Here is a 26666-nt window from a genome sequence, read left to right on the forward strand (position 1 = left end):
CTTTCCTGCAGCCTTGAGCGTGAATGAACAAACACTACAATGATACGTGGCAATACGAAAAGACTAAGGCAACCCTTTATACTGTGGCCCAAAAACACATAAGTTGCAGATTTGACCTCTATATCGGGTCAGACAAGATTGCACTTGTACCAGACTAAGGTGCTAGGTGTCATATTTAATGAACATTTGGTATGGAACTGGCATGTGAACTTTGTCCTTACTAATTTGGCGAAAGTAGTTGGAGTACTGTGTAACTGCCGTCATGTCTTACCTGCAAGGCTTAAACTTCAGATATATAATTGTCGTTTTTTCATCCCAAATAGACTACGGTTCTTTAGTTTGGAGTATAACATCAATGGCAAATATTAATAGAATCCGCATATTACAGAAAAAAGCCCTCCGGCAAGTTGCGGGAGTTTCTTGGGACGCACCATCAATGCCTCTTTTTCAAGTGTACAATGTTATACCGTTCATTAAATTGTATAGCTACCGATTGATAACGCGATATAAGACATGCCTGCAATTCAATAATAAGGCATATCTATCACTGTTTAATCTGAAACAGCCTCCTGACGTGCAATATTCTCTTCGGAACCAAGAACCATGGTTGGTTCTGTTTTCTAGGACGAGTCAGGGGTGGAGCAGCATTGAAACTCGTATAAGCAGGCTTCTAAATGAGTTAATCTCAAAAGATATAAATGTATACAGCATGATACCGGCCGAACTTAAGGCGTATCTGCTAAATTTTCCATTAATGTGTCTGCAACCGATCACTCCTCAAGGTCAAAACAACTAAATCTTTTTAGCAGTTCTTTTGTGCACCTAATTTCGTTTTGATTGTGGTAATTATGTCATGTTGTTTCAGTCCTTAGCGATGCTTTTTGCTGCACTGTACGCCAGCAATTTGTAAGAGCGCAGGGGCCCTGTCAAGCTGTCTTCTGACAAGCTTTTTGTCCTGTGCCCTGCATTTCTTTGTATGGAGTGCAAAAATAAACATTTGATTTGATTTTATTTGATTTGATTATGATCTTGAAGGAGCTTGAAGGAGGTGGTTGAGGTTGGAATCAAGATGGGGATGTCCGGAAGTTATCAAGTTCGGCACGCGCCTGTAGTGCGGTGGCACCAGTATGACGGGAATAGATAAACCTGACAGCACGATTTGGTAATGCCTCTAAATTGTGAATAATGTATGCTTGATCCGGGTCCTAGACCTCTGATGCGTACTAGATATTAGGCTGCATTAAGGTAATGCATGCTAGTTTTCTGAAATGCGAAGAAGGTTGTTAAAGGTTACCATCTAAAAGACCAAAAGAGTGGCCAGGAGCAGCCATAATTACGTTGATGCTGTAATTCTATGTTAATTTAGATTGAAGATGATGTCCGAGATATTTGTATGTAGTAGAAAGTTAAACCGGGCTATTAAGGAGAGTGTCAGCTGTCGGGATGCGGTATGACATGTGATTGAAAGACTAGTTTCGTTTTTGAGGCATTTAGAGTCAATTACGAAGTTGACCAGTAGTGTTAATCGAATTCAAATCAGCTTGAAAAGTTGACTGACCTCTGAAATTAGACGAAGTTCAGGTGAAGTAATCCTAATATTAATCTGCTACCTGTACTCTGTAACGTGCACAAGATAGAAAATTATACCTCGAGTAAGGACGACGAAGATCCGTGAGGTTGCTCGCGCAGCTCGTTCCAGGAGAGCGGACGTCGCCCAAGCAGCGCTCGGCCCCTTGTCCTGCACCCCAGCTGCCCCGGACCCTGCGAACCCCGACCGGCAGAGACGATGGCCGCTGCAGACCCCGTGGCCGCGGCGAGGAGGCCCTCCATGGCTCCTTCAGTGGCGGCGGCGGCGGCGGTCGTGCCCACCGGCGCTGCGCCCGTGGTGCCGGCCTTTGTGCCTCGGGCGCAAGACTACGAGGACGATGAGGACGAGGTGGAGGACATCATGAGACCGAAGGGCGCGCAGATGCAGCAGGTGAGCCGTCGCGTGCTTGTCTGTGCTTCAGCTGTGCACACCTTACGAACACCCCATTGGCAGGTGGCTGTTTCTAACACAGCCACCGGTAGGGATTGTGCGACACATGTTGCTCTCCCCTAGCAACCTCTCGCGCAACTGGCGCGACGCTGCTCCGAACTTGACCGTACTTAACCGAGCTCACCCGGGTAAGCTCGGGTAGTAACTCGGGTTAGAGCGCAGCTGAAGCGGTTGCTAGGCAACGGCGACTCAAGGTCGTTTGGTAGCCTCACCGCCACGAGCAAACCCAACGAGCCGAGCCGGGCTCCAGTAGTGTTGCTTTCGCAAAAAAAATGGTCTGGAGACCTGTAGAGTGAAGGCGTAAGCCTTACTTGCCTCATTTATGAAAACGCGTCTCTCTCTGTGTGTGTGTGTGTGTGTGTGTGTGTGTGTGTGTGTGTGTGTGTGTGTGTGTGTGTGTGTGTGTGTGCGCGCGCGCGTTCGCGCGCGTTAACACTCAGTGGTACTCATAAAAGATGGCATCCTCATGCAACCTGGCACGTGGTGGTTAAATTAATGATTGGTCGTGCAAGGTTCCTCGGGACAACCTGGATCACACAAGAGCCACCGGTGGCATCACCTGCCACCGCAGGGCAGTGGCGCACAGCTTCACCGCTGCGCCAGGAGCGGTATGTGGACTCCCGGGGATCTATCAGTATTAGTTAAAGAAAGACAAGTTCTGCAATATGGGCATTAACCTGTTAGCTACCACGTGATACCCTTAAGGCGCAGCGCGGGCCGCGATACGGCGGCGACTGCCTTCAGAGTTAGAGCGCAGATCAGAAGGGGTGCGGCGGCGTCTCCGCGGCAGCAACGCAGAGCCATGCAGAGGCAGAATTGCCGGCTTCGTGGCATCGGGTTGCATCACGCCGGAGTGCAAGGCGACTGTGTTCACAAAGAGAGCGGGCGGGCGCATTCTCTCACGCAAGCAGTCTTACGTGTATGGCAGACTTTTTTAGAGGCTTTATTGCCTTGTTACAGATATTGCCCTGCGTGTGTTCACAGTCTGAAGAACGTCTATAGATAAAAGGCCGCTAAAGGTGTGGCGTAAATCTATAAAATCTCTACAAACTTTCTATAGGAATTGTGGTGCCTATACGCTAGTCTATAGGATTTTAAGCCGGAAACCTTTAATGCCTCGTCGTTGTCGACAGAAGGTTGTCAGCAGAGGTGGCACGCTTTTCGGTTGGTCGAAATGGTTAAGACAACAGAGTGCGCGGATTCGAAGTAATGACGTCACCCACGGATGTCTACGCCCCCTTTTGAAGCACACGACAACTAATAAAACAGTTGTCTTCCGCTCCGACAGGGGGTTAAGGCGTGCGTGGGTGACCACATTACATACATCATTACTGCGAACAGAGTCATGGATACAACCGAACTCATCGCAGCAGAGAGAGAGTCGTGCTAAAGAAGCAGCCAAAGTCGGCAATCAAAGTGTGTAGTTGTGATGTGTTGTCAAAGTGTGTAGTCAAATAAATCACTAGTACAGCACAAACAGTCTCGCAGTAAATGCCAAACAGTGCGCCAGGAAAGGCTTTCGCCTTGGAACACTTTAGAGAGCCAATGTGCCCCTGAATTTTTTTATGCATATTTTACAGACTTTATTGACAAATTTCAAAGAGTCTATAAACTGTGTAAAGAAATTTTTGTAAGCTTGCGTATTTGGCTGGGCGCAGAAGTAACACAGCTTTAAGAAAGCGTAAGCTGGCAGCGTGCTGCGGGCCGGCTCTGGAAACATTTGCTCTTTCTTGGTGCTACAGTTGCACTCTTGACGCCCGAAGAAGATTGCTCTTTACTCGCTGGCTGATGTAGACCGAAAATCGGGGCTCTAAATTTGAATATACTTCTCGGAGCCAGACTCGATAGCTGTGAGGTTCCACAGTATACACAAAGAGAGCAGACTGCGCCAAGTATGATAGTGCCAGAGACATTCGCCTAAGTGGACTCCAGGAGCACTTGGCAACGAAAATGATGTAGAAGAGACTTAAAGACAAGGAAGAAATTTACTGCAATACACGTCGCCTGTTCTTCGTACTTTACCCTTAACGGTTTACTTATATCGCCGTGAGAGGACTCAATATACTATGCGAAAAGGACGGAGCTGCACCGCGTTGTGCACACGTCATTATAGAATAGTTGCGAGTGACAGCCCCTTCTAATGGAAGCTGCTGTTGTCTGCAGACTGCATGGCACACTCGCTTGACATTAAACTTTGTCAAGGCCAGAGCGACTATTTCCTGTTGATTTGCTCAGCACAACGATGTAAAAGGAACGGCGTGAATTTTTTGCTCCATTTCAAAAGAAAGGTCGATCGGTGCTGCATGGTAATGGTTCTAGCAGAGTCCCTTTATATGAGGTGTTTGCTTCAGCCGAAGGGGTTCATGATGACCGAAAATAAATTTAAAGTCTGCACTGTATTTCTGAAAAACTATTTATTAGATTGTCAAGCTGCCTCCCTAAAGTGACACGCAGCTCAGCTCGCAGAAACAGGTGTTTTGTGGTGTTTCGTAAGAAACCTTTGTATTTTTTGAAAGCTAGCTCGATCACTCGTAATATCACCATTTCACTCGTAAAATATTAGTGGGCGCTGCCATCAGGCGGCGCCCATCTTACACTTCTCTTTCCATCTTACACCACTTACACTCTAAAACCTTCGCCCGATTTCGCTACCCTCATGCCTCGGGAAGCTCCTTGAGCATGTTCTGTTAGCGAGACTCACAAGTCGCATGGCAGACAACGATCTTTACCCGCATAGCATGGTGGGATTTCGCCCCCATCTATCCGCGCAGGATACCTTGCTGTAACTCTCACAAGACATTTTCGACCCGCTTCTTCCAGGTCACACCAAGGCAGTCTTAGCTTTCGATCTCTCCAAAGCTTTTGATCGCATTGAAGATCAGGCGATCATGACTCCCTTATCTCCATTGAATGTAAGTGTGCGCACGTACGCCTACATTCAAGCATTCCTCACTGACCACAGGGCTGCGATACACTTCGGCCCTCCGTCATCCCCCTCTTACGCGCTTCGGAGTATTGGCACCCCTCGAGACTCCTTCCTCTCCTCCTTCCTTTTTAACATCACCCTTATCCCCCCCCCCCCCCCCCCCCCCCGCCGGAATATTGGCAACTATTCCCCACCTGAAGCACTCTATTTATGGAGACGATATCACCCTGCAGCTGTGGACCACCCACGGCCGTGACGGTGGCATAGAGAGCACCTTACAGGAAGCAGCCACCCTCACCCAAAATTACGCACGTACCACCGGACTGTCTTGCTCCCCACACAAGTCCGAACTTCTCCTCATCCGGCCTAGGAACCGCCGCTTCCCCATTGCCATTAAACTGAATGGTGACCCGATACCTGAGGTTGACAGCCTGCGTGTATTGGGCCTGCACATCCAGAACGATGGTAAAAACACCACCATCCTCAAGAAACACAAGCAGGTTGTAGGCGCTATATCGCACCTCATCCGCAGGATTTCCGGACATCATAGAGGCATGAAGGAGCTCTACCTCTGACCCCTCATACATGCCTTTGTCCTCAGCCGTGTGCTGTACACTACCCCATACCTACAACTATCCAAACACGACATAAACGCTTTGGATGCCTTGATCCGCAAGGAAATCAAGGTAGTACTTCATCTTCCCTTCAACACACCCATAAAGAGACTACTAGGCCTGGGCCTCCACAACACGATAGGGGAACTGGTGGAGGCCCACCGGAGGCCCACCGACGGGCGCAATACATCAGGCTGACACAAGCCTCCACAGGCCGGTATATCCTGGACTCCCTCGGAAGTAGAATTCCGGCCAACGACGCAACTCCTCGCCATCCCACGACTCCTTCATCGGGAGCTCCTCATCAAGCCGCGCCCAAGGAAGTGGAGCACAAGCAGAAGAGGTCGCGATTGCTCTCGCGGCCTCACATTCCAATTCAAAATACATAATCACCGACTCGGGAGGGGCCTGTCGGAACGTCGAACAAGGCTGCACTCCCTTCCTAGCCTATCGAATATGCCAAAATTGCATACGAGATACGGACCTCGCACAACGTTACCTCATATGGGCCCCTGCTCATCAGGGGTTGGCAGGAAACGAGGCAGCAGACGCAGCCGCCCGCGCGCTCTCTCACCGGGCTGTTTTCTCCTCCCCGTCCGATCAGGAACCCGATTTTAATCCGGTCTATACATTCAAAGATATTACAACATATTATCAAAATTGTCATCGCCTTTACCCTAGCCCATGTAAAGGCCTGAAGAAGGCGGATGAGCGGCTCCTTCTCCGCCTTCTCACCATTACATTGCTGTGCCCGGCAGCGCTAAAACATTTTGACCCCTCCTTTAGCGGCAGCTGCCCACACTGTAGTGCAATGTCTTCTGACATCACATGGTGTGGGCCTGCCCCTGCAACCCCGCTATTCCCCCCATCCCCAACCCAACCCGGGAGGACTGGGAGGCGACCCTGCTCGGCTGCCACGACTTACAGGCCCAACAAGCCTTAGTCGGGGGCGCCCGGGCGGCGGCAACCGCCACTGGGGTCCCATACTAGGGACCTCCACCTAGTGTTTGTAAGGATCGGTCCCTAACGGGCTGATCCAAACATACCTCCTGCTCATTCGTAATGTTTTCACCACCACCGCCCAAGGATTATGCAGCCGTCCCAACATGAGCAGCGCCGCTGAGCCCATGCGAAGGCACTCCATCGAGCGTACGGCTCCGAGCCGGACGCAATATGGGTGGAAGCTGCCTGCACGGGTGATGAAGTGACAGAAGCTGTGGTGGGCTTCTCTTCATCCACCGTCCTCACACTACCTCTTCCCCCAGACACCTTCCCAGAGGCTGCAGAGGTAGCCGCCATTGCCCTTGCTTTCACCCGCACGGAAGCCCGGTACATTTTAAGTGACTCTAAAACTGCGATTCTAAACTTTGCTCGAGGCCGAGTCCGTGTGCCTGCTTTTGGCATATTGGATTCGCCCGGTGCACCACCACCCCGCCAAGTGGAGGTGATAGGGGTTCCTGCGCACTCCGGGAATCCCGGAAGCGATGCCGCAACCCTTTAGCCCGAGGTTCTTTAAACCGGGCTTAGGTGGCCTCGGATAAAGGATTGAAGAAGGAGCGAATGCACTAGTTCAGCGATGTGACGCAGGCATACAGAGCCTCACGCCAGCTCTGCCCCCCGTTCCACCCCTCCCTAGAAAATAAACACGCAACACTCTTTCGCAGACTACAGACACACAATCTCTCCTCACCCCTTAACCGAGCTCACTATCATCCCTCCTTGCCCACTCCTGCTTGCGCCCTATATCCAGAACACTTCGCCTCTTCCCTCCACATCCTTTTCTTCTGCCCGGCGAACTCTCACCGCTTGATCTAGAGAACATCAAGACCTGGAAGGAGTGGGAGGCTCTGCTGCGCTTGGAGGACCCGGCCGAGCAGACCACCGGCACCGGCCGGGCGGCCAGTGTTATGGACCTTAGGAACATAAACGCTTGTGTACAGTGGGGTCGTGCGGAGAATCTGGGGCGTGCCCCGAATTCCTCTTAAAGTTTTTCTCTCTCTCTCACAAAGCAGTCGGGAGCCAGACAAGCGCAAAAATGACATCTAAAGTATACTGCCTGCTTTGTGGGCCTGAAAGAAGCCAGGCTACAAATATAAGACGAAGAACTGGAAATAAAATAAATGCGTCACACTTTTCTGCATAACAAATGCCCGTCTTTAATGTAGCTGCAATTAGGCGCCACGGGGGGAAAACAGCCAAAACTAAACATTTGACGTAGCAGGAGAGAAGCCAAGTTGAACGGCAAGGTGTAATGAATTTTAACCGCACTCTTACTATGTATAACCTGTCCTAGCTGAGCTAAGCCACTGCCATTTTTTCTCATATAGATTATAAAGGAAAAATGAGGGGGAGAGAGTCGCACGACCCCACTGCACTCTAGTGTTTATGTTTCTAAGGTCCATAACACTGGCAGCCCGGCCGGTGGCGATGGCCTGCACGGTCGGGTCCTCCGAGCGCAGCAGGGTCTCCCAGTCCTCCCAGGTCTTGAGGTTCTCTAGGTCCCGCGGGGGAGGGTCCGCCGGGCAGAGGGAAAGTATGTGGAGGGAAGAGGCGAAGGGTTCTGGGCATAGGGCGCATGCCGGAGTGGGGAAGGAGGGATGATAGTGGTCTAGGGTAAGGGGTGAGGGGAGAGAGTGTGTCTGTAGTCTGCGCCAGAGTGTTGCTTGTTTGTTATCTAGGGAGGGGAGCGGCGGGGGTAGAGCTGGCGTGTTGCTCTGCAGGCCTGCGTCAGCTCGCTGAATGAGTGCATGGGCTCCTTCGTGAATCCCCGATCCGAGGCCACCTGAGCCCGGTTTAAAGATCCTCGGGCTAAGAGGTTGGTGGCCGCGTTTCCGGGATTCCCGGAGTGCGCAGGCACCCATATCAGCTCCACTTGGCGAAGTGGGGGTGCATCGCACGAGTCCAGTATGCCAAAAGCAGGGACAAGGACTCGGCATCGAGCAAAATTTAGAATCGCAGTTTTAGAATCACTTAAAATGTACCGGGCTTCCGTGCGGGTGATAGCAAGTGCAATGGCGGCTTCCTCTGCAGCCTCTGGGGAGGTGTCTGGAGGGAGAGGTAGTGTGAGGAGGGCGAATAAAGGAGTCGACCACAGCTGCTGTGGCTTCATCACCCGTGCAGGCAGCGTCCACCGATACGGCGTCCGGCTCGGGTCGTACGCTCGATGGAGTGCCTTCGCACGTGCTCTGCGGCGCTGCTCATGGTGGGACGGGTGCATATTCCTCGGAAGCGGCCTGATGAGGAGCTTCCGGTGAAGGGGTCGTGGGATGGCGATGAGGGTTGGGTTTGGCCGGTATTTTGATTCCTAGGGAGTCCAGGATATACCGACCTGTGGAGGTTTGTATGAGCCTGATGTATTGGGCCTGTCGGTGGGCCTCCACCAGTTCCCCGATCGTGTTGTGGAGGCCCAGGCCTAGTAATCTGTCTGTGGGTGTGTTGAGGGGAAGATGAAGTACTACCTTGAATGCCTTGCGAATCAAAGCATCCAAAGCGTTTGTCATGTTTTTATAGTTGTAAATATGGTGTAGTGTACAACACACGACTGAGGACAAAAGCACGAATGAGGCGACATAGGTCGCGCTCCTTCATGCCTCTATGACGTCCCGAAACCCTGCGGATGAGGTGCGATATCGCACCTACAACCTGCTTGAGTTTCTTGAGGGTGGTGCATTTTGTCTCTCTAGAGTGCGATGAGGTGAAAGCGTTTTCCGCACCAATTTGCCTATGTAACTCTGGTGACGTCACCACTGGATGATGACGTCACGCATAATTAATGAAGAAGTAATGACAAATTACTAATTAATGACTAATTACTGATTAATCACTAAGCACTAATTGACTGCTAATTAATGGCGCCTAAGCTTCGCCTTCAGGAGTGGAACGCGAAAGCGTGTTGTAGCGCAGACAGGGAGTCCACGGAACACCACCATCCGTTCGGCGCGATGCCTTGCCCTTTGAACGCAATGCTGTTTGAGGAAAGGAAATGGCGCTGTAATTCTCAGTCATCTCGGTGGACACCTTAACCGCACCTTACAAGAAGGGAGGAAGTGGCAGTGAAAGAAGAGGGGCCGTAATGAGGAAACTGAAAATTGTATTTGAGTGAAGGGAATTACGCAGTAACTGTCTCACATATCTCGGTGGACACCCGTGAAAACGCGGACACACTTGTCGACATGGCTGCCAACACGGCTGTCGACACGGCTGCCGACACAGACGCAGACACAGCTGCCGACACGGACGGGGACACGGCTGCCGACAAGGATTGCTAACGACAGCATGAGGTATTAATGGTTTCCGCCTTAAAATTCAGGGGGGCACTTTGTTGAGCTAAAGTGCGGTGAGGCGAAAGCCTTATGCTCAGTGTTGCTGCTTGTGTCATTGATGTGTGGTTCTTGCAACGCTGCCAGGGAGTCCACAGAACGCCATCGCCCATTTGGCATTACACCTTGCTCGATGGTAAATTGGTTTTTGAGGAAAGGAAATGTATCTCTCGCGCATATCTCGGTGGACACCTGAACCTCGCTTTCAAAGGAAGGGAGGAAGATGGGAGTGAACGAAGACTCCGTACTAGGTAGACGCGCCTTTGTTCATTCAAAACCATCGAGTTCGCATAGCGGACTGGTTAGCGTGCTCGTCTCGCGCTCCGGAAACCCTGGTTCGGTCCCCCAACTCGGCCAATTTCCTTCTCGGTTTTATTTATTTATGTGGTCGGACTAGAAAGGTCAATTAGGCTAATTGGTCTTTACCATTGTTCTAATATCATCCATCACGTCCTGTCATTCACCTGTCAAGTGATGAAACTGTCTAGAATATTCGACACAATGTCTATGAAACATCTGGAAACATCTAACTATTAACGATGGTTAATGATAGTTAAGCGTGACGCACATTTCCTGATGCTAGTTAATGTGTGGTTAGTGATAGTTAACGTGACCTTAACTAGTAAACTGATTAATTAGTGTTAAGGTACAGGCTCAGTGCAGAGTCCCACGTGGCACTTCTGAACTACTACTAATTACCAAAAATTTCCGCTGTCGTGTTCGATTGGCTATTGATTGGCATATGCCCATATAAGGCATGTATCCGAAAGGCGGACACATTTGCTAGCATGGTAACAAAAGCATGAGGATTGAAGGCTTTCGCCAATAATACGTGCTTCCTTGTGCATGAGGCCCTCCAGGAACAGGACTAGACTGTTAACAAACGGCGAACAGACCCGGCCTTTTCAGGAACGTACCTGCTTGCTGTCAATTAAAGCGGAAATAGTTTCGCTGGTTTAGCCCATGAGTGCTGACATTTTTTTGCTTGGTAATAAGTTCTTGCGAGTCGAGAAAGAAAGCTGGCGCTGCTTTTTAAACATTCCGTAAGTCTTTTAGTGGAACATCTAAAAAGGTTTTCATACCATTTAAATAATGAAAATAGTCACTTTCACTTAAACACAGTTTAAAATTTTGAGGTAGGTGGTGGTGAAAAACATTTATGGGAAATTAAGTTCTTTACAGAAAGGTGATTGAGGTAGGACCCTATTGGCCCTTTCCCCTTACAATACTGGGTGGAGCCCCTATTCCGCTGCCCCATTGGCAAGCAACGCCGCCCGCGTCCGGTGAACCAAGGCCTTTTGGGTCTTTAGGTCCTGACAGCCGAGCAGGGCCGCCTCCCAGTCCTCTCTGGTGGGGTTGGGGTTGGGGGGGATAGATGGGTTTAACTGACACGCCCAAACCATGTGGAAGGTGTCAGCCACCTCCCCACAGAACTGGCACGCGCCATCAAAGGATGTATTGAAATGTTTAAGCACCGCCGGGCACAGCACAGTGTTAGTAAGAATTTTGATGAGGAGGCGCTCGTCAGCGCGATGCAGACCCTTACAAGGGACCGGGTAGCGCCGGTGCTCCTCCTTGTAGTAATCGGTGATTTGTTTGAATGTAAGGGCCAGATTGTCTGATTGGGAGTACCCTTCCAAGGACAGGGAGATAGCCCGGGGAGAGAGTGCGCGGGCGGCCTGATCGGCCTTTTCGTTTCCCTGGAGTCCCTGGTGACCGGGGGCCCAAATCAGGTTTCGTGGAGTTGGATCTTCGCATCGACAGCTATATTCCAGTATGCGCCAGGCAAGCGGGGGAGCCCAGCCCAACTCGTAGTTCTAACAGGCCCCTCGCGAGTCGGTGATGATGTGTTTTGACTTGGGATTCGTGACAGCCAGAGCAATGGTAATCTCCTCCGCGTGTGTTGCGTTGTAGGCTTTGAAAGTGAGCCCGTTAACTGTGTTTGTGTTGTGTACGACTGTGGCCGTGTACCACACCCCGTGGTGTGGGCCGGCAACGTCTACGTAATACACGTGTTCTTGGTTACCATAGTATCGCGCCAACGCTTCCGCGCGCGCCTGGCGACGACCGCTATGATCTTCTCGGGACATGTTGCGGGGAAGGGGTCGGACCCGGAGGGCGCGTCTCCAGGGTTCTGGCACTCTCTCCCTTTCCTCAATATGGTAGTTATGTTTGATGTGTAGCCGGTCCAAGAGGCGGCGACCGGACGTGTCCTGTGCAAGACGCGTGTATTGGTTGACTAAGTGGGCTTCTCGAAGCTCCCGAAATGTGTTCACCACGCCCAAGGCCAGAAGCCTCTGGTTGGACGTGGTGACCGGGAGATCGAGAGCCCGCTTGATGACTTTCTGCAGGATGACCTCCAGTTGGTCATCATCGTGTTTGCGCAGGTGCAAGTAGGGAGTTGAGTAGAGCATTCTACTCGTTACGAAAGTATGGGCAAGCCGCAGTGCATCCTTGCTTCGTAATCCGCCCCGCTTAATGGAGACCCGGCGGACCATGCGACCTACCTGGTCTCCCACCGTGCGAAGTTAGGCTAGGGTGGTGTCGACCCTGCGTTGGTGGTGTATGAAGAGGCCAAGGACGCGGATCTCCTTGGCCTCCCGGATCGGCGCCGAGGGGAGACTGATGCGAAGCGGTGTTGTGTCCCGAGGGGAGGGACGTAAGTGCACAAATTCTGATTTAGCTGGGGCGCACTGGAGTCCGCAGTAGGCCGCGTAGTCGTCGACGAGGTAGGAGCAGCTGACATTGTCCAATGCTCAGGAAGAAGACATCCCTGCCGTCGTGCAAACCGCCACATCCTAGTGGTTACCGACCTCGGTAGCTATGCCTTAGGGATGCCCGCTGCGAGCTGTGGAAGATTTAAAAAATTTTTCATACAACTTAAATAAGGAAAATAGTCCCTTTCACTTAAACACAGATTAAAAATCTCTGCCTCTCCCGTAACCGAGAGTAGAGTAAGCATGAAATGTTTACGGGCCCAATGTCATCTCGGTGGACACCCGAACCGCACCGTACAGGAAGGGAGGAACGCCACCACCCGTTCAGCGCGATGCCTTGCCATTTGGTTTTTTGAGGAGAGGAAATGGCGCAGTAATTCCCTGCCATCTCGGTGGACACCCGAACCGCACCGTAAAGCAAGGGAGGAACGCCACCACCCGTTCGGCGCGATGCCTTGCCCTTTGAACGCAGCGCTTCTCCCCCGGGCCCCTGTGCACCTGCGCAGCTTTGCTTCGATGCGCGAAGCCCCTAAGAGATCACGTACGACAACGAAGTGTACGTGGCATTTATGTGCTTTTTGCAGGCGTTATTAGAAATCGGAAATTATAATTCCGTGCATTATCAAACGCACAGCGCGACTGATATCTTGATAAACATTGAGAAGGCACTGGCAGCAGTTATTTTTTGTGACTCGTTTGGAGACCAACCGTTGCTTGCATGCCGGTCGCGTAGGAGGGCTTAGAGAGTCTCGTTAAATCTCGTTAAGTCTCGTACGGTGCCCGGATGTTCTCGTTTCAGAGCCCGGATGACTGGAATTCAGTGCCCGGATGACTCGATTTCAGTGCCCGGATGACTCGATTTCAGTGCCCGGATGACTCGATTTCAGTGCCCGGATGATGGCTCTCGGTCTCGGCGTGACGTCACCACACTGCCGACAACGGGGGCTAAAAGCATTTCATGCTTAAAAAAAATCTCTGCCTCTCCCGTAAACGAGAGTAGAGTAAGCATGAAATGTTTACGGGCCTAATGTCATCTCGGTGGACACCCGAACCGCACCGTACAGGAAGGGAGGAACGCCACCACCCGTTCAGCGCGATGCCTTGCCATTTGAACGCAAGGTTTTTTGAGGAAAGGAAATGGCGCAGTAATTCTCTGCCATCTCGGTGGACACCCTAACCGCACCGTAAAGGAAGGGAGGAACGCCACCACCCGTTCGGCGCGATGCCTTGCCCTTTGAACGCTGCGCTTCTCCCCCGGGCCCCTGTGCGCCTGCGCGGCTTTGCTTTGATACGCGAAGCCCCTAAGAGATCACGTATGACAACGAAGTGTAACGTGGCATTTATGTGCTTTTTGCACGAGTTATTAGAAATCGGAAATTATAATTCCGTGCATTATCAAACGCACAGCGCGACTGATATCTTGATAAACATTGAGAAGGCACTGGCAGCAGTTATTTTTTGTGACTCGTTTGGAGACCAACCGTTGCTTGCATGCCGGTCGCGTAGGAGGGCTTAGAGAGTCTCGTTAAATCTCGTTAAGTCTCGTACGGTGCCCGGATGTTCTCGTTTCAGAGCCCGGATGACTGGAATTCAGTGCCCGGATGACTCGATTTCAGTGCCCGGATGACTCGATTTCAGTGCCCGGATGACTCGATTTCAGTGCCCGGATGACTCGATTTCAGTGCCCGGATGACTCGATTTCAGTGCCCGGATGACTCGATTTCAGTGCCCGGATGACTCGATTTCAGTGCCCGGATGACTCGATTTCAGTGCCCGGATGACTCGATTTCAGTGCCCGGATGACTCGATTTCAGTGCCCGGATGACTCGATTTCAGTGCCCGGATGACTCGATTTCAGTGCCCGGATGACTCGATTTCAGTGCCCGGATGACTCGATTTCAGTGCCCGGATGACTCGATTTCAGTGCCCGGATGACTCGATTTCAGTGCCCGGATGACTCGATTTCAGTGCCCGGATGACTCCATTTCAGTGCCCGGATGACTCCATTTCAGTGCCCGGATGACTCGATTTCAGTGCCCGGATGACTCGATTTCAGTGCCCGGATGACTCGATTTCAGTGCCCGGATGACTCGATTTCAGTGCCCGGATGACTCGATTTCAGTGCCCGGATGACTCGATTTCAGTGCCCGGATGACTCGATTTCAGTGCCCGGATGACTCGATTTCAGTGCCCGGATGACTCGATTTCAGTGCCCGGATGACTCCATTTCAGTGCCCGGATGACTCGATTTCAGTGCCCGGATGACTCGATTTCAGTGCCCGGATGACTCGATTTCAGTGCCCGGATGACTCCATTTCAGTGCCCGGATGACTCCATTTCAGTGCCCGGATGACTCGATTTCAGTGCCCGGATGACTCGATTTCAGTGCCCGGATGACTCGATTTCAGTGCCCGGATGACTCGATTTCAGTGCCCGGATGACTCGATTTCAGTGCCCGGATGACTCGATTTCAGTGCCCGGATGACTCGATTTCAGTGCCCGGATGACTCGATTTCAGTGCCCGGATGACTCGATTTCAGTGCCCGGATGACTCGATTTCAGTGCCCGGATGACTCGATTTCAGTGCCCGGATGACTCGATTTCAGTGCCCGGATGACTCGATTTCAGTGCCCGGATGACTCGATTTCAGTGCCCGGATGACTCGATTTCAGTGCCCGGATGACTCGATTTCAGTGCCCGGATGACTCCATTTCAGTGCCCGGATGACTCGATTTCAGTGCCCGGATGACTCGATTTCAGTGCCCGGATGAGTGGATTTCAATGCCCGGATGAGTGGATTTCAATGCCCGGATGAGTGGATCTCGGTCTCGGCGTGACGTCACCACACTTCCGACAACAGGGGCTAAAAGCATTTCATGCTTAAAAAATCAGGGGGGCACTTTGTTGACCTAAGGTGCGGTGAGGCAAAAGCCTTAAGCGCAGTCTTGCTGCTTGTGTCACTGATGTGTGGTTAAGATGTTAAGGTTTGCCTCTAAGAGTCATGTTCGATTGGCTATTGATCGGCATATGCCCATATAAGGCATGTATCCGAAAGGCGGACACATTTGCTTCCGCCAATAATACATGCCTCCTAGTGCATGATGTCCTCCAGGATATGGAACAGGACTAGACTTTTAACAAAGGCGAACAGACTCAGCCTTTTCGGGACCGTACCTGCTTGCTGCCAATTAAAGCGCAAATAGTTCCACTGGTTTAGCCCATGAGTGCTGAAATTTTTTTGCTTGGTAATAAGTTCTTGCGAGTCGAGAAAGAAAGCTGGCGCTGCTTTTTAAACATTCCGTAAGTCTTTTAGTGGAACATCTAAAAAGGTTTTCATACCATTTAAATAAAGAAAATAGTCTCTTTCACTTAAACACAGTTTAAAATTTTGAGGTACGAGCAGCTGACATTGTCCAATGCTCAGGAAGAAGACATCCCTGCCGCCGTGCCAACCGCCACATCCTGGTGGTTACCGACCTCGGTAGCTATGCCTTAGGGATGCCCGCTGCGAGCTGTGGAACATTAAAAAAAATTTCATACAACTTAAGATTGGAAACACGCCGAAGTAATAATGATATCTAAACCTGGTAAAAAGCTACAAATTGAAAACCTCAGGCCCATATCACTCACGTCGTGCCTTGGCAAACTTTACGAACGGGTGGTAACTTTAAGACTGCAAAATTACATGGAAGATAACGGCTGTGTACCACATACCATGTTCGACTTCAGAGCAAAGCTCTCGACGCAGGACGTTCTCCTCCAAATACAAGAAGATGTGCTGAGAAACGTACCTCGGACGGGAGAAAATGTCATAATGGCCCTGGACATCAAGGGGGCATTCGATAACGTCAGCCACGAAGCGATCCATACGGGCCTAGACAAGCTGGATTGCGGGCGCAGAATCCACGGCTTCGTCAAAGCCTTCCTGTCCGACAGAACTGCCACCATCGGCATAGGAGATCTTCGATCGGACAAAATTCGCACTCCAAATAAGGGAACACCCCAAGGGTCAGTTGTCTCCCCCTTACTTGTCAACATAGCTATGATAGGCCTATCTCGAAAACTAGAGAACATCGAAGGCATCAGGCATGCAATGTATGCTGACGATATAACAGTCTGGACAAACACGGGTTGTCTCGGAGAGAAGGAAGAAAGGCTACAGCAAGCGGCCTCTTGTGTAGAGCAATACCTCGCAGAAAGGACTCGCATGCTCGACCGAGAAATCGGAACTGCTGAGAGTCTGGAGAGGCAAGCAAAACCGGACCGTCCCAACCAACGAGGACCTAAAACTCAACGTCTACCTAGACGGGACACCCATACCCGAAAAGACAACAATAAGAATTTTAGGCATGTGGGTTCTATCCAACCAGCGCAGTACTCACACTTTTACCCTGCTCAAAGCAACAACACTACAAGTCTCACGCATGATCACCCGCATCACCAACAGGCGACATACCAACAGGCGACATGGCATGCGTGAAGAGGACACACTCAAACTAGTCAGAAGCCTTGTAGTTAGTAGAATCACGTACAGCCTACCCTACCAGTGCCTCAACAAAAACGAAATACAACAAGCGGATGCCCTGCTACGCAAAGCGTATAAGACAGCGCTCCGACTTCCGCGCAACACGTCAACCGAAAAACTCATGGCCCTGGGATTACATAACACCTTTGAGGAGCTACGAGAGGCGCAGCTTGAGTCGCGAAAACTCAGGCTGTTGCAGACAACGACTGGAAGAGCGCTCCTGCAGAGGCTCGGATACCGCGAGCAGATGCGAGAAATGACGAGGACGGCAACGATCCCCGACGAGCTTCGCAAGACCCTCAAGGTAGCGCCAATACCAAAAAACATGGATCCCAACCTCCATCGAGGCAGAAGAGAAGCGAGGGCCGATTTCATCGAAAAAAACATACGCTCCTCAAGCCACGACCGTGTATGCAGACGCGTCTTGGAGAGGAGGAGACACCAAAATCGCTGTGGCGTCGGTGGTCGATTCGTCTTTACGCGAAATGACCAGCGCGTCTCTCCGAGGCTGCACAGCTGCAGAGTCCGAGGAAGTAGCCGTTGCTCTAGCGGTGGCGGAGGGCTATAGAACCGGGCGGTCGCTAACAATACTCACCGACTCTCAAACAGCCTGCCGAAATTACATGAATGGCAGGATAGGTCGTCACGCGCTCCGTATACTCCTCGCAGCGAGCGACAGAATTAAAAACCAGGAAGAACAAAGTGACAAGATCCCACACAAAATTGTGTGGATACCGGGGCACACGGGGGTGGCAGGGAACCAAGAGGCCGACAGGATAGCTCGAGGATACATTACTTTCCGAGCATCCGATGAGCCCGCGGAACTGGCGCCAGCACCCAGGGATTACTCGGCCATACTACAAAACTACAGAGGCAGAAGATTGCGGTATCCCCCACCGCACAAATCTCTCAGCAGAGAGGAAGCTGTCACTTGGAGACAATTACAAACAGGCTCTTTCCCAAACCTACATATACTAAACAAAATGCACCCTACCATATACGCGGACAAATGTCCCTGGTGCGACGGCAAACCTACTCTCTATCGCATCACATGGGCCTGCCAAAAGATAGACGTGGTCCCCAAAATAGAAAACCCGAGTGCGGAGCAGTGGGAGACTCTGCTGTCCAGCGACCGCTGTGAAGACCAAGAAGGTCTGGTACAGCGAGCTCAACGGGCGGCAGTGGCCAGCGGAGCCCTGGACTGAGGGCAACCGACCACTGATTAGAGGCGGACGACTTCGACAGAGAAGACTCCTGGGGGTAAAATCAAGGAGAAAACGTCTCTGAAGATGCCGCCAAACCGCAGGAAAAAGGACTAGAGTAAAATAAAGTTTTTCCTTCCTTCCTTACAACTTAATTAAGGAAAATAGTCCCTTTCACAAAAAAAATAGGATGAAGGTAGAAAAAAACAAACACCATCGCTGAAACTGTACACTTTACACGAAGCAGGCAGAGAGCCAACTATATTGCCGTGTTAATTTTTGTTAGGTTACAGAAGTGTACTGCATAAATCAGAATGATTTATCAGTGAAATCTGTGCTATCGTGGTCGGACACTTCGTTCAGGATAGGTGTCAATAAGCGGAATTTTAAGTTTAGTTTCCCGTAATTTGTGCGGAATATATCAACATTCTGTGTTTCCCGGGTTTTGTGTATAATATAAAGGATGGTTTGTAAGCCCGGCTAGTTTAACTAATGAAATGCCGTGTTTATCAATTTGTAACTTGCAGTACCGGGGCAACCTTTCAGAATATAAAAGCTGTTTAGGAATAATTTAAAATTTTGGAAACAATTCAGCTGTGTTTAAACAAGGTACTCATCCAATTACTCGCATGACACAGCTCTGTTCCGAGCGTTGTAGTTACCAATGCAAGCACGCCAAAGCTCATGACTGAGGATTTTATTACAGCATATGGACTGAAATATGAACTAAGAATTAGGAATTGAGAACTGGAATGGAAGACGGGAACTAAGATCCCTTTGAAAAGACGGCAATATAACAAACTGTACGATAATTTTATAGATAATCTCTGCCTCCTTTGTAAAGATAACGGAAAGTCTTGCGAATCACATGCCAGATGGGAACAAGCCTGACGGCAGGCAGACATTAGATATGTGGATTGGATACGGTTCTGTCATGTCAGCGGTGCATTTAACTGGTGTGAGTGTGCTGCGCTATGAACGACTGCAAGGCACAGCTGTCAACCACTAAATATGCATCCATACTGCGCCACAAAACAGGTGCGTGCTGACTGTGCCGGCTGCAGTGATGGAAGTGCTTTGGTAGGAGTTTCTGTAATACTGAAGGGCAGTAGAGAAGCTATTAGGATGCTGTGATGTTGTGGAGTCTGTTGTGTCCAGCTTTTTCACTCCTTCTGCTGCAGATGGGCGCCTCCGGCCCCAGCCTGGGCCTCATCTTCGGCGTGGCGCTGGTGGTCATCACGACCTCCGCGGTGGTCACCTTCTACGCGCTGGGCAAGGACAAGGAGAACACGTCGCCGAGCCTGCCCTCCAGCTCCCGCGCGCCGTTGCCGCCTTTCGTCCACGTCCCCGACGGCGATAATAATAAAAGCCTCGACGCCGAAGACCCAGACGCTGGCGTAGCCGAAGATGAAGGTCTGAGCAGCGGCGAGGGAGGCGACGACACCGCGTCGTCCACACCAGAGACGAGTTGAGCGCCGCCCCCTCTTCGTAGGGGGATGGCGCTTGTGTGGTCGAATTTTTTTGCATGTTACCGTCTTTTTTTGTATTGTCGTTTTATGTCCATAAATTTCGTATGCATATGTTCTGACTTGTTAATTCAGGTTTGTTTTATTTACACATGCGGAACTCCAGCTGAGTGCCTTGAGGCAATTATGTTGTTATTGTGGCTAGACATTAGCAGTCGACGTTGATTTCTCTTAACCGCCCCCGCATTGCATGTCGGCGGAACGTATAGTACAATAAACGTGATTTAATCAGTCGGCGAAAATACTGTTTGATAATGGCTAATACCCGCCGCGCTGGCTCAGTGGTTAAGGCGCTCGTCTACCCAGCCGGAGTCATCATCATCAGCCTGACTACGCTCACTGTCGGGCAAAGACCTCTACCACGTCCCTGTAATTAACCCTCTCCTTTGCCAGTTGCGGCCTTCGTATCCCTGCAAAGTACTTAATCTCATCCGCCCACCTAACTCTCTGCCGGTCCCTGCTACGCTTGACGTCTCTTGGAATCCACTCTGATGAAAGGGCAACGGCTATCAGGCTTCGCATTACACGCCCCGCCCAAGCCCATTTCTTCCTCTTGATTTCAAATAGGATGTCATTAACCCACGTTTACTCCCTCACCCACTCCGCCCGCTTCCAATCTCCTAACGTTTCCCCTATCATTTTTCTTTCCATAGCTCGCTGCGTTGTCCTTGAATTAAGCTCAACCCTCTTTGTTAGCCTCCACGTTTCTGCCCCATACGTGAGTACCGGTAAGATACAGCTGCTGTAGATTTTTCTCTTGAGGGATATGAGCCAATTGCCATTCATGACCTCAGAGAAACTTCCATATGCGCTCTGCCCCATTCTTATCCTTCTGGCTATTTTCGTCTCATGATCCGGATCAGATATCACTATCTGTACTAAGTAGACATATTCCCTTACTCCTTCCAACCCCTCGCTACCAACTGCGAACTCTTCCCTTGCTATACTGTTGAACATTACTTTGGTTTTCTGCGTGGTAATTTTTAGACTCACCGTTCTGCTCTGCTTGTCTAACTCATTAATCATGCTTTGCAGTTCATGTCCTGAGCGACTTAGCAAGACAAGTCATCAACGAATTGCAGATTGCTTAAGTATCCTCTATTAACTCTCGTAATCAATTAAGGCTATTATAGGGGTTGGTTTTATTCTGTGCATTTCTCTATCACCTGATTGACAGTGTGAATATGGGCTATTGTCGAGTATCCTTTACGAAAGCCTGCCTGATTATCTGGTTGATGAAAGCCTAAGGTTGTCCTGACTATTAGCGATTACGTTAGTGAATACTTTGTAGGCAACGGACAGTAAGCTGATCGGTTTGTAATTCAAGTCCTTGATGTTTCCTTTCTTATGAATTAAGATATGAGCATTCTTCCAAACTTTTGATACTTTCGAGGTTATAAGGCATTGCGTATACAGGGTCGCTAGATTTGCTAGCACAATCTTTCCTCTGTGGTTCAACAAATCTTCCTTTGCCTTATCCTCACCAGCTGCGTTCGCACCCGCCGCGGTGGCTCAGTGGTTAAGGCGCTCGTCTACCGAGCCAGACCCGACCACGCGGCCGAGTTTCGATGGAGGCGAAACACAAACGTCACCCGCGTGCTGCACGATGTCAGTGACCATGAGAAGATCCCCAGGTGGTCCGGAAATTATTCCGGAGACCTTCACTACGGCGCCTTTGTTCCTTCCTTCTTTCACTCCCTTCCATTACGGCGCGGTTCGAGTGTTCACCGAGCATATGTCACTTCCTTTCCTTAAAACCAATTTTCGTTTTTTTATCCCGTACTATAGGTTTTTGATGTCACCGTTGTCGAGGCATGAACGATCAACTTCATCGATGCCGGGGGCAATGCGTTAGCAATTCGGCTCGGATTTCGTGAGCGCAATGACTCGTGGCTCCCTCTCCATGCATTTACTCTCATTGGCCCTTGTGCCAGGTGTTCGTGACTTCCTGTTTGAGCAACCGCGGCATATAGTGTTACTGCATGAGGGGTTGATAGTTGCATATGCGGGGAGGAAGTCTGTCATATTTTTCAGTTTTTGAAGCTAAAAGCTTCACTACGCTAGTCAACACGGCGCTTCGCGTGAGCAGGCGTACGTCGAAGCACGAGTGACGTCACGCACGGCGCAGGCTACTGCGCATGTGCGCCGCCGCTTCTTCTCCTCGCCACCGTTTGACCATTCGCCGCAGACGTGCGCAAAGCGCGTTTGAAAGGAGGGGTATATAAGGCGCGCTTGCCCATAGGCTCCGCGCGCTGTGCGTCATCGTTTGACGTTCGTCTCAAGCGCGTGTTTATCGCAGATTACAGCAGCTTTTCGCATCGAGATATCCAGGCTTAACCTTAGCTAAGCCCCAGCCAATTTTTATGCGAAGCATATTAATAGAGCTACACTACAGCCCGTCGAGCACGGCGGTGGAGCTAGCACCGTGACCAACGTTAATGGAACTAAACTACGTGACACCACGTGACCACGTGACAACATGACGTCACAGCAGAGGAGATGGGCTGCTGGCTCGCGCGGTCGGCCGCGGCGGTGGAGGCTCCACATCAGAGGCGCTGCCTGCTGCTGCTGGTGGTACATCAATACAGTATATAGGGAATGGTGGCGGTGGTGGAATAACTAAGGGTGTTTCCAATGTACTTTGCATGGATGCCAAGAATGCTGTTGTAGCCGGTGCTGGGACAGCGGTTGTACACTCTGCATTGAATTCACCGATGATCCCGTATATAGCTGCCACGGCAATCCTTGCTACACTTCTAGTGGTTGTACTAAAATGACCAAGTATTCAACCAAGGAAAGCCATGTATTACCAAGCCTAGCCATCAATATGCTTCGCATCTGACTAGGCTTAACCTTAGCTAAGTCTCAGCCATTTTTTTTTATTATGCGGTAGCATAGGGAGGCCGTTGAAGCGTCTTCCCAGCGTTGTGCCACTGTAACACTCGACGAGGCGGCGGTTTCTATGGCAAATGTTGTTGGCCCCCATATTGTCACACAAGTATGGGACTGATTGCGTTCGAATCTGCGAAACATCTAGTACAGGAACGCTGGTCGCAACTAGCGGCAACCATCAGTCGGGAGTCGAATAGTGAAAACACATGAATGGGCGTTGGTGGGTGTAAGTCACACTATAGCTGCCTATGGCATGACTGTCTATGGGCTTCGGCTACGCAATGGGATTGACACACGTAATGCGCGATTAGATGTCCCGCTTTGAGAGTAATTTTTAATTTGTTGAATTTCGATCTGAAGTTGTATGAAGCGTTTCGCCAAATGCAATCATGCGTAGGTTTCATCAACCCGCACCCCCTCTCACTAATCCGACCTCATCATAAATAGACACTTCGAACACCCTCCCCTGCAAACAAGCAGCGCACCTCAGACACCCCACCCCCTCTCGTGCCCACAGAACTAGACGCTAAATTAGCAGCACTTGAAGCAAAATTTGACCACAAACTAAAAAGACCTGGACGCCCGCCTCGAGGCCAGATTCAATCACCTCTCCGCCCCCCTGATCGAAAAACTTCAGCAGCGCATGAACGCTATGCTTACCAAGACGCTGGAGGTCATGAAACCTAATCTTACCCATCGCTTCAGCCAACTTCAAATCCCCTCTACTAAAATAAAAGTGGTAAATTGGTTTTTGAAGAAAGGAAATGGCGCAGTATCTGTCTCACATATCTCGGCGGACACCTAAACCGCGCCGTAAGAAAGAGAGGAAGGTAGCAGTGAAAAAGAAAGAGAAAGAGGTGCCGTAGTAGAGGTCTCCGGATTAATTTCGACCACCTGGGGATCTTTAACGTGCACTGACATCGCACAGTACACGGGCCCCCATCCCCCCTCCGCAAGCACAAAGCACCATTCCTGAGCAACACATACCAATCGACACCCGTTTTACTACCCTCCTCAATCTCCTCACTATCCAATATGGCGGGGTGGAGCAGTCTCTCCCCATCTTAACTTGAAGCTGCCGCGGCTTCCGAGCCAAGCGTGCACCTTTGTAACTTCTCCTTCCCACCATCACACCCACGCCCCCCATACTTCTCCCCGAGACTGCACATCGAGCAAACCTCCCCAGCTACACACACTCAGATGCCACTAACACACACAGGGCGTCCACACTCATTTACCGCAGCCTCAACTACAAAACTCATCACATCACGTCTGAGACGCCCTGCGTGATCACTGAACTATACATCACACACATGCACTTCCTTCAATCTTTATAGCAAACCTTTCCACCCCCCGTCCCAGCTGATCGCCCCGCTAGAATCACTACTGCGAAAACTACATCTACCAGGGAAACATCTCCTACTCATCGACGGGGACATTCAGCATACTTACTGACTGGGGATACACAACCACAACACATCGATGCCGCAAGTGCTGGCTACTCGTGCAGAACCTACAACTCACTGTTCGCAAGAAGTTTCAGGCGCCTACGCGGATCGGCAACAGTCCTGACCTGACGCTGAGCCGCTACATCCGCAGCTTTATCTGAAACAGAACACAACATACACTGGGCAGTGGTCATTACATTATACAAATCACTCTCCCGTACAAACCGCCCCGTCACGTAAATACAACACGCAAACTCATTAATTGGGATGCCCCTTCGCGCTGCACGCACCGCCTTCCCAGACATTCCCATCGCAGACATCGACGCATGGGTGCAATAACTCAAGCATGACGTTCACCACAACACGGGACACATTGAACGTACCACCGAAACCCCTGCTCTGGACACACGCCTAGCCCACCTCTGGGGGGCTTATCACAGCCCCCTGAACACTGGAAAGGCAACAAACACAACCGGACACTTAAAAGCGGCTGCCCGTACTGCAGACACATATTTCCAACAACACTCTGAGGAGCTCTACCGATCCAACTGGGGACAGATATGTGACGGCATCGCCGGACACCTGTCCAGCAAACGCGCATTGCAACTCCTCCGACACTTCATTGACCCCACACACATCAAATCAGCAACACAACACCACGTGACACGCATCACACAGGAACACAATGACGATCCCGACACCCCCCTAGATACACCTCAAACCATGTACATCCCACCAGGTGCCCCGACACCTCTACCCCACTACACAGGACAAGCCATTCCCACACTCGACGTCGACAACACGGAGAGGGAAGTCAGAGCGGCCCTCCTGATTCTCTGCGCCGACTCCACATCTGGTGCAGACCAAATCACAAACTCCTTTCTCCGTAATCTAGACGACCAATCGATCATCCAGATTACGAAATACTTCAACCAGTGCTGGTGGGAGGGTGACCTCCCGCTGTCCTGGCGGCACGCAAAGTTAACATATTCATACCAAACCCAACAAACCACTTACACTCCAAAACCGTCGCCCGATTTCGCTAACCTCATGCCTCGGGAAGCTCCTTGAGCATGTTCTGTTAGCGAGACTCACAAGTCACATGGCGGACAACTTATACCCGCATAGCATGGTGGGATTTCACCCCCATCTATCCGCACAGGACGCCATGCTGCAACTCACACACGACATTTTCGACCCGCCTCTTTCTGGTCACACCAAGGCAGTCTTAGCTTTGGATCTCTCCAAAGCTTTTGATCGCATTGAACATCAGGCGATCATGACTGCCTTATCCCCATTGAATGTGGGTGTGCGCACGTACGCCTGCATTCAAGCATTCCTGACTGACCACAGGGCTGCGATACACTTCGGCCCTCTGTCATCCCCCTCCTACACGCTTCAGAGTATTGGCACCCCTCGAGACTCCTTCCTCTCCTCCTTCCTTTTTAACATAACCCTTATCCCCCCGCCCGAATATTGGCAACTATTCCCCACCTGAAGCACACTATTTATGGAGACGATATCACCCTGCAGCTGTGGACCACCCACGGCAGAGACGGTGGCATAGAGAGCACCTTACAGGAAGCAGCCACCCTCACCAAAAATTACGCACGTACCACAGGACTGTCTTGCTCCCCAGACAAGTCCGAACTTCTCCTCATCCGGTCTAAGAACCGCCGCTCCCCCATTGCCGTTAAACTGAATGGTGACCCGATACCTGACGTTGACAGCCTTGCGTGTATTGGGCCTGCACATCCAGAACGATGGTAAAAACACCACCATCCTCAAGAAACTCAAGCAGGTTGTAGGTGCTATATCGCACCTCATCCGCAGGATTTCGGGACATAATAGAGGCATGAAGGAGCGTGACCTATGTCGCCTCATTTATGCCTTTGTCCTCAGCCGTGTGCTGTACGCCACCCCATACCTACAACTATCCAAACACGACATAAACGCTTTGGATGCCTTGATCCGCAAGGAATCCAAGGTAGTACTTCATCTTCCCTTCAACACACCCACAGACAGATTACTAGGCCTGGGCCTCCACAACACGATCGGGGAACTGGTGGAGACCCACCGGAGGCCCATCGAAGGGCGCAATACATCAGGCTGACACAAGCCTCTACAGGCCGGTATATCCTGGACTCCGTCGGAAGTAGAATACCGGCCAACGACGCAACTCCTCGCCATCCCACGACTCCTTCACCGGGAGTTCCTTATCAAGCCGCTTCCAAGGAATATGCAGCCGTCCCACCATGAGCAGCGCCGCCTAGCCCATGCGAAGGCACTCCATCGAGCGTACGGCTCCCAGCCGGACGCCATATGGGTGGAAGCTGCCTGCACGGGTGTTGAAGTGACAGAAGCTGTGGTGGGCTCCTCTTCATCCACCCTCAACACACTACCTCTTCCCCAAGACACCTCCCCAGAGGCTGCAGAGGAAGTAGCCATTGCCCTTGCTT

General features: G+C 50.9%; 1 protein-coding gene across 1 annotated transcript; it reads left to right on the plus strand.

The window, feature by feature from the left end:
• The first annotated feature begins 1786 nt into the window (after positions 1–1786).
• Positions 1787–19813, plus strand: LOC149338926 (uncharacterized). Its single transcript, XM_089550379.1, has 2 exons — positions 1787–1978; positions 19523–19813. The coding sequence occupies exons 1-2, from the start codon at positions 1787–1789 to the stop codon at positions 19811–19813; spliced, it is 483 nt and encodes a 160-aa protein (XP_089406505.1).
• The last annotated feature ends 6853 nt before the right edge of the window (positions 19814–26666 follow it).

The sequence above is a fragment of the Amblyomma mixtum genome, chromosome 6 (assembly GCF_055824585.1).
Source record: "Amblyomma mixtum isolate Tamu chromosome 6, ASM5582458v1, whole genome shotgun sequence".
Lineage (NCBI taxonomy): Eukaryota > Metazoa > Arthropoda > Arachnida > Ixodida > Ixodidae > Amblyomma > Amblyomma mixtum.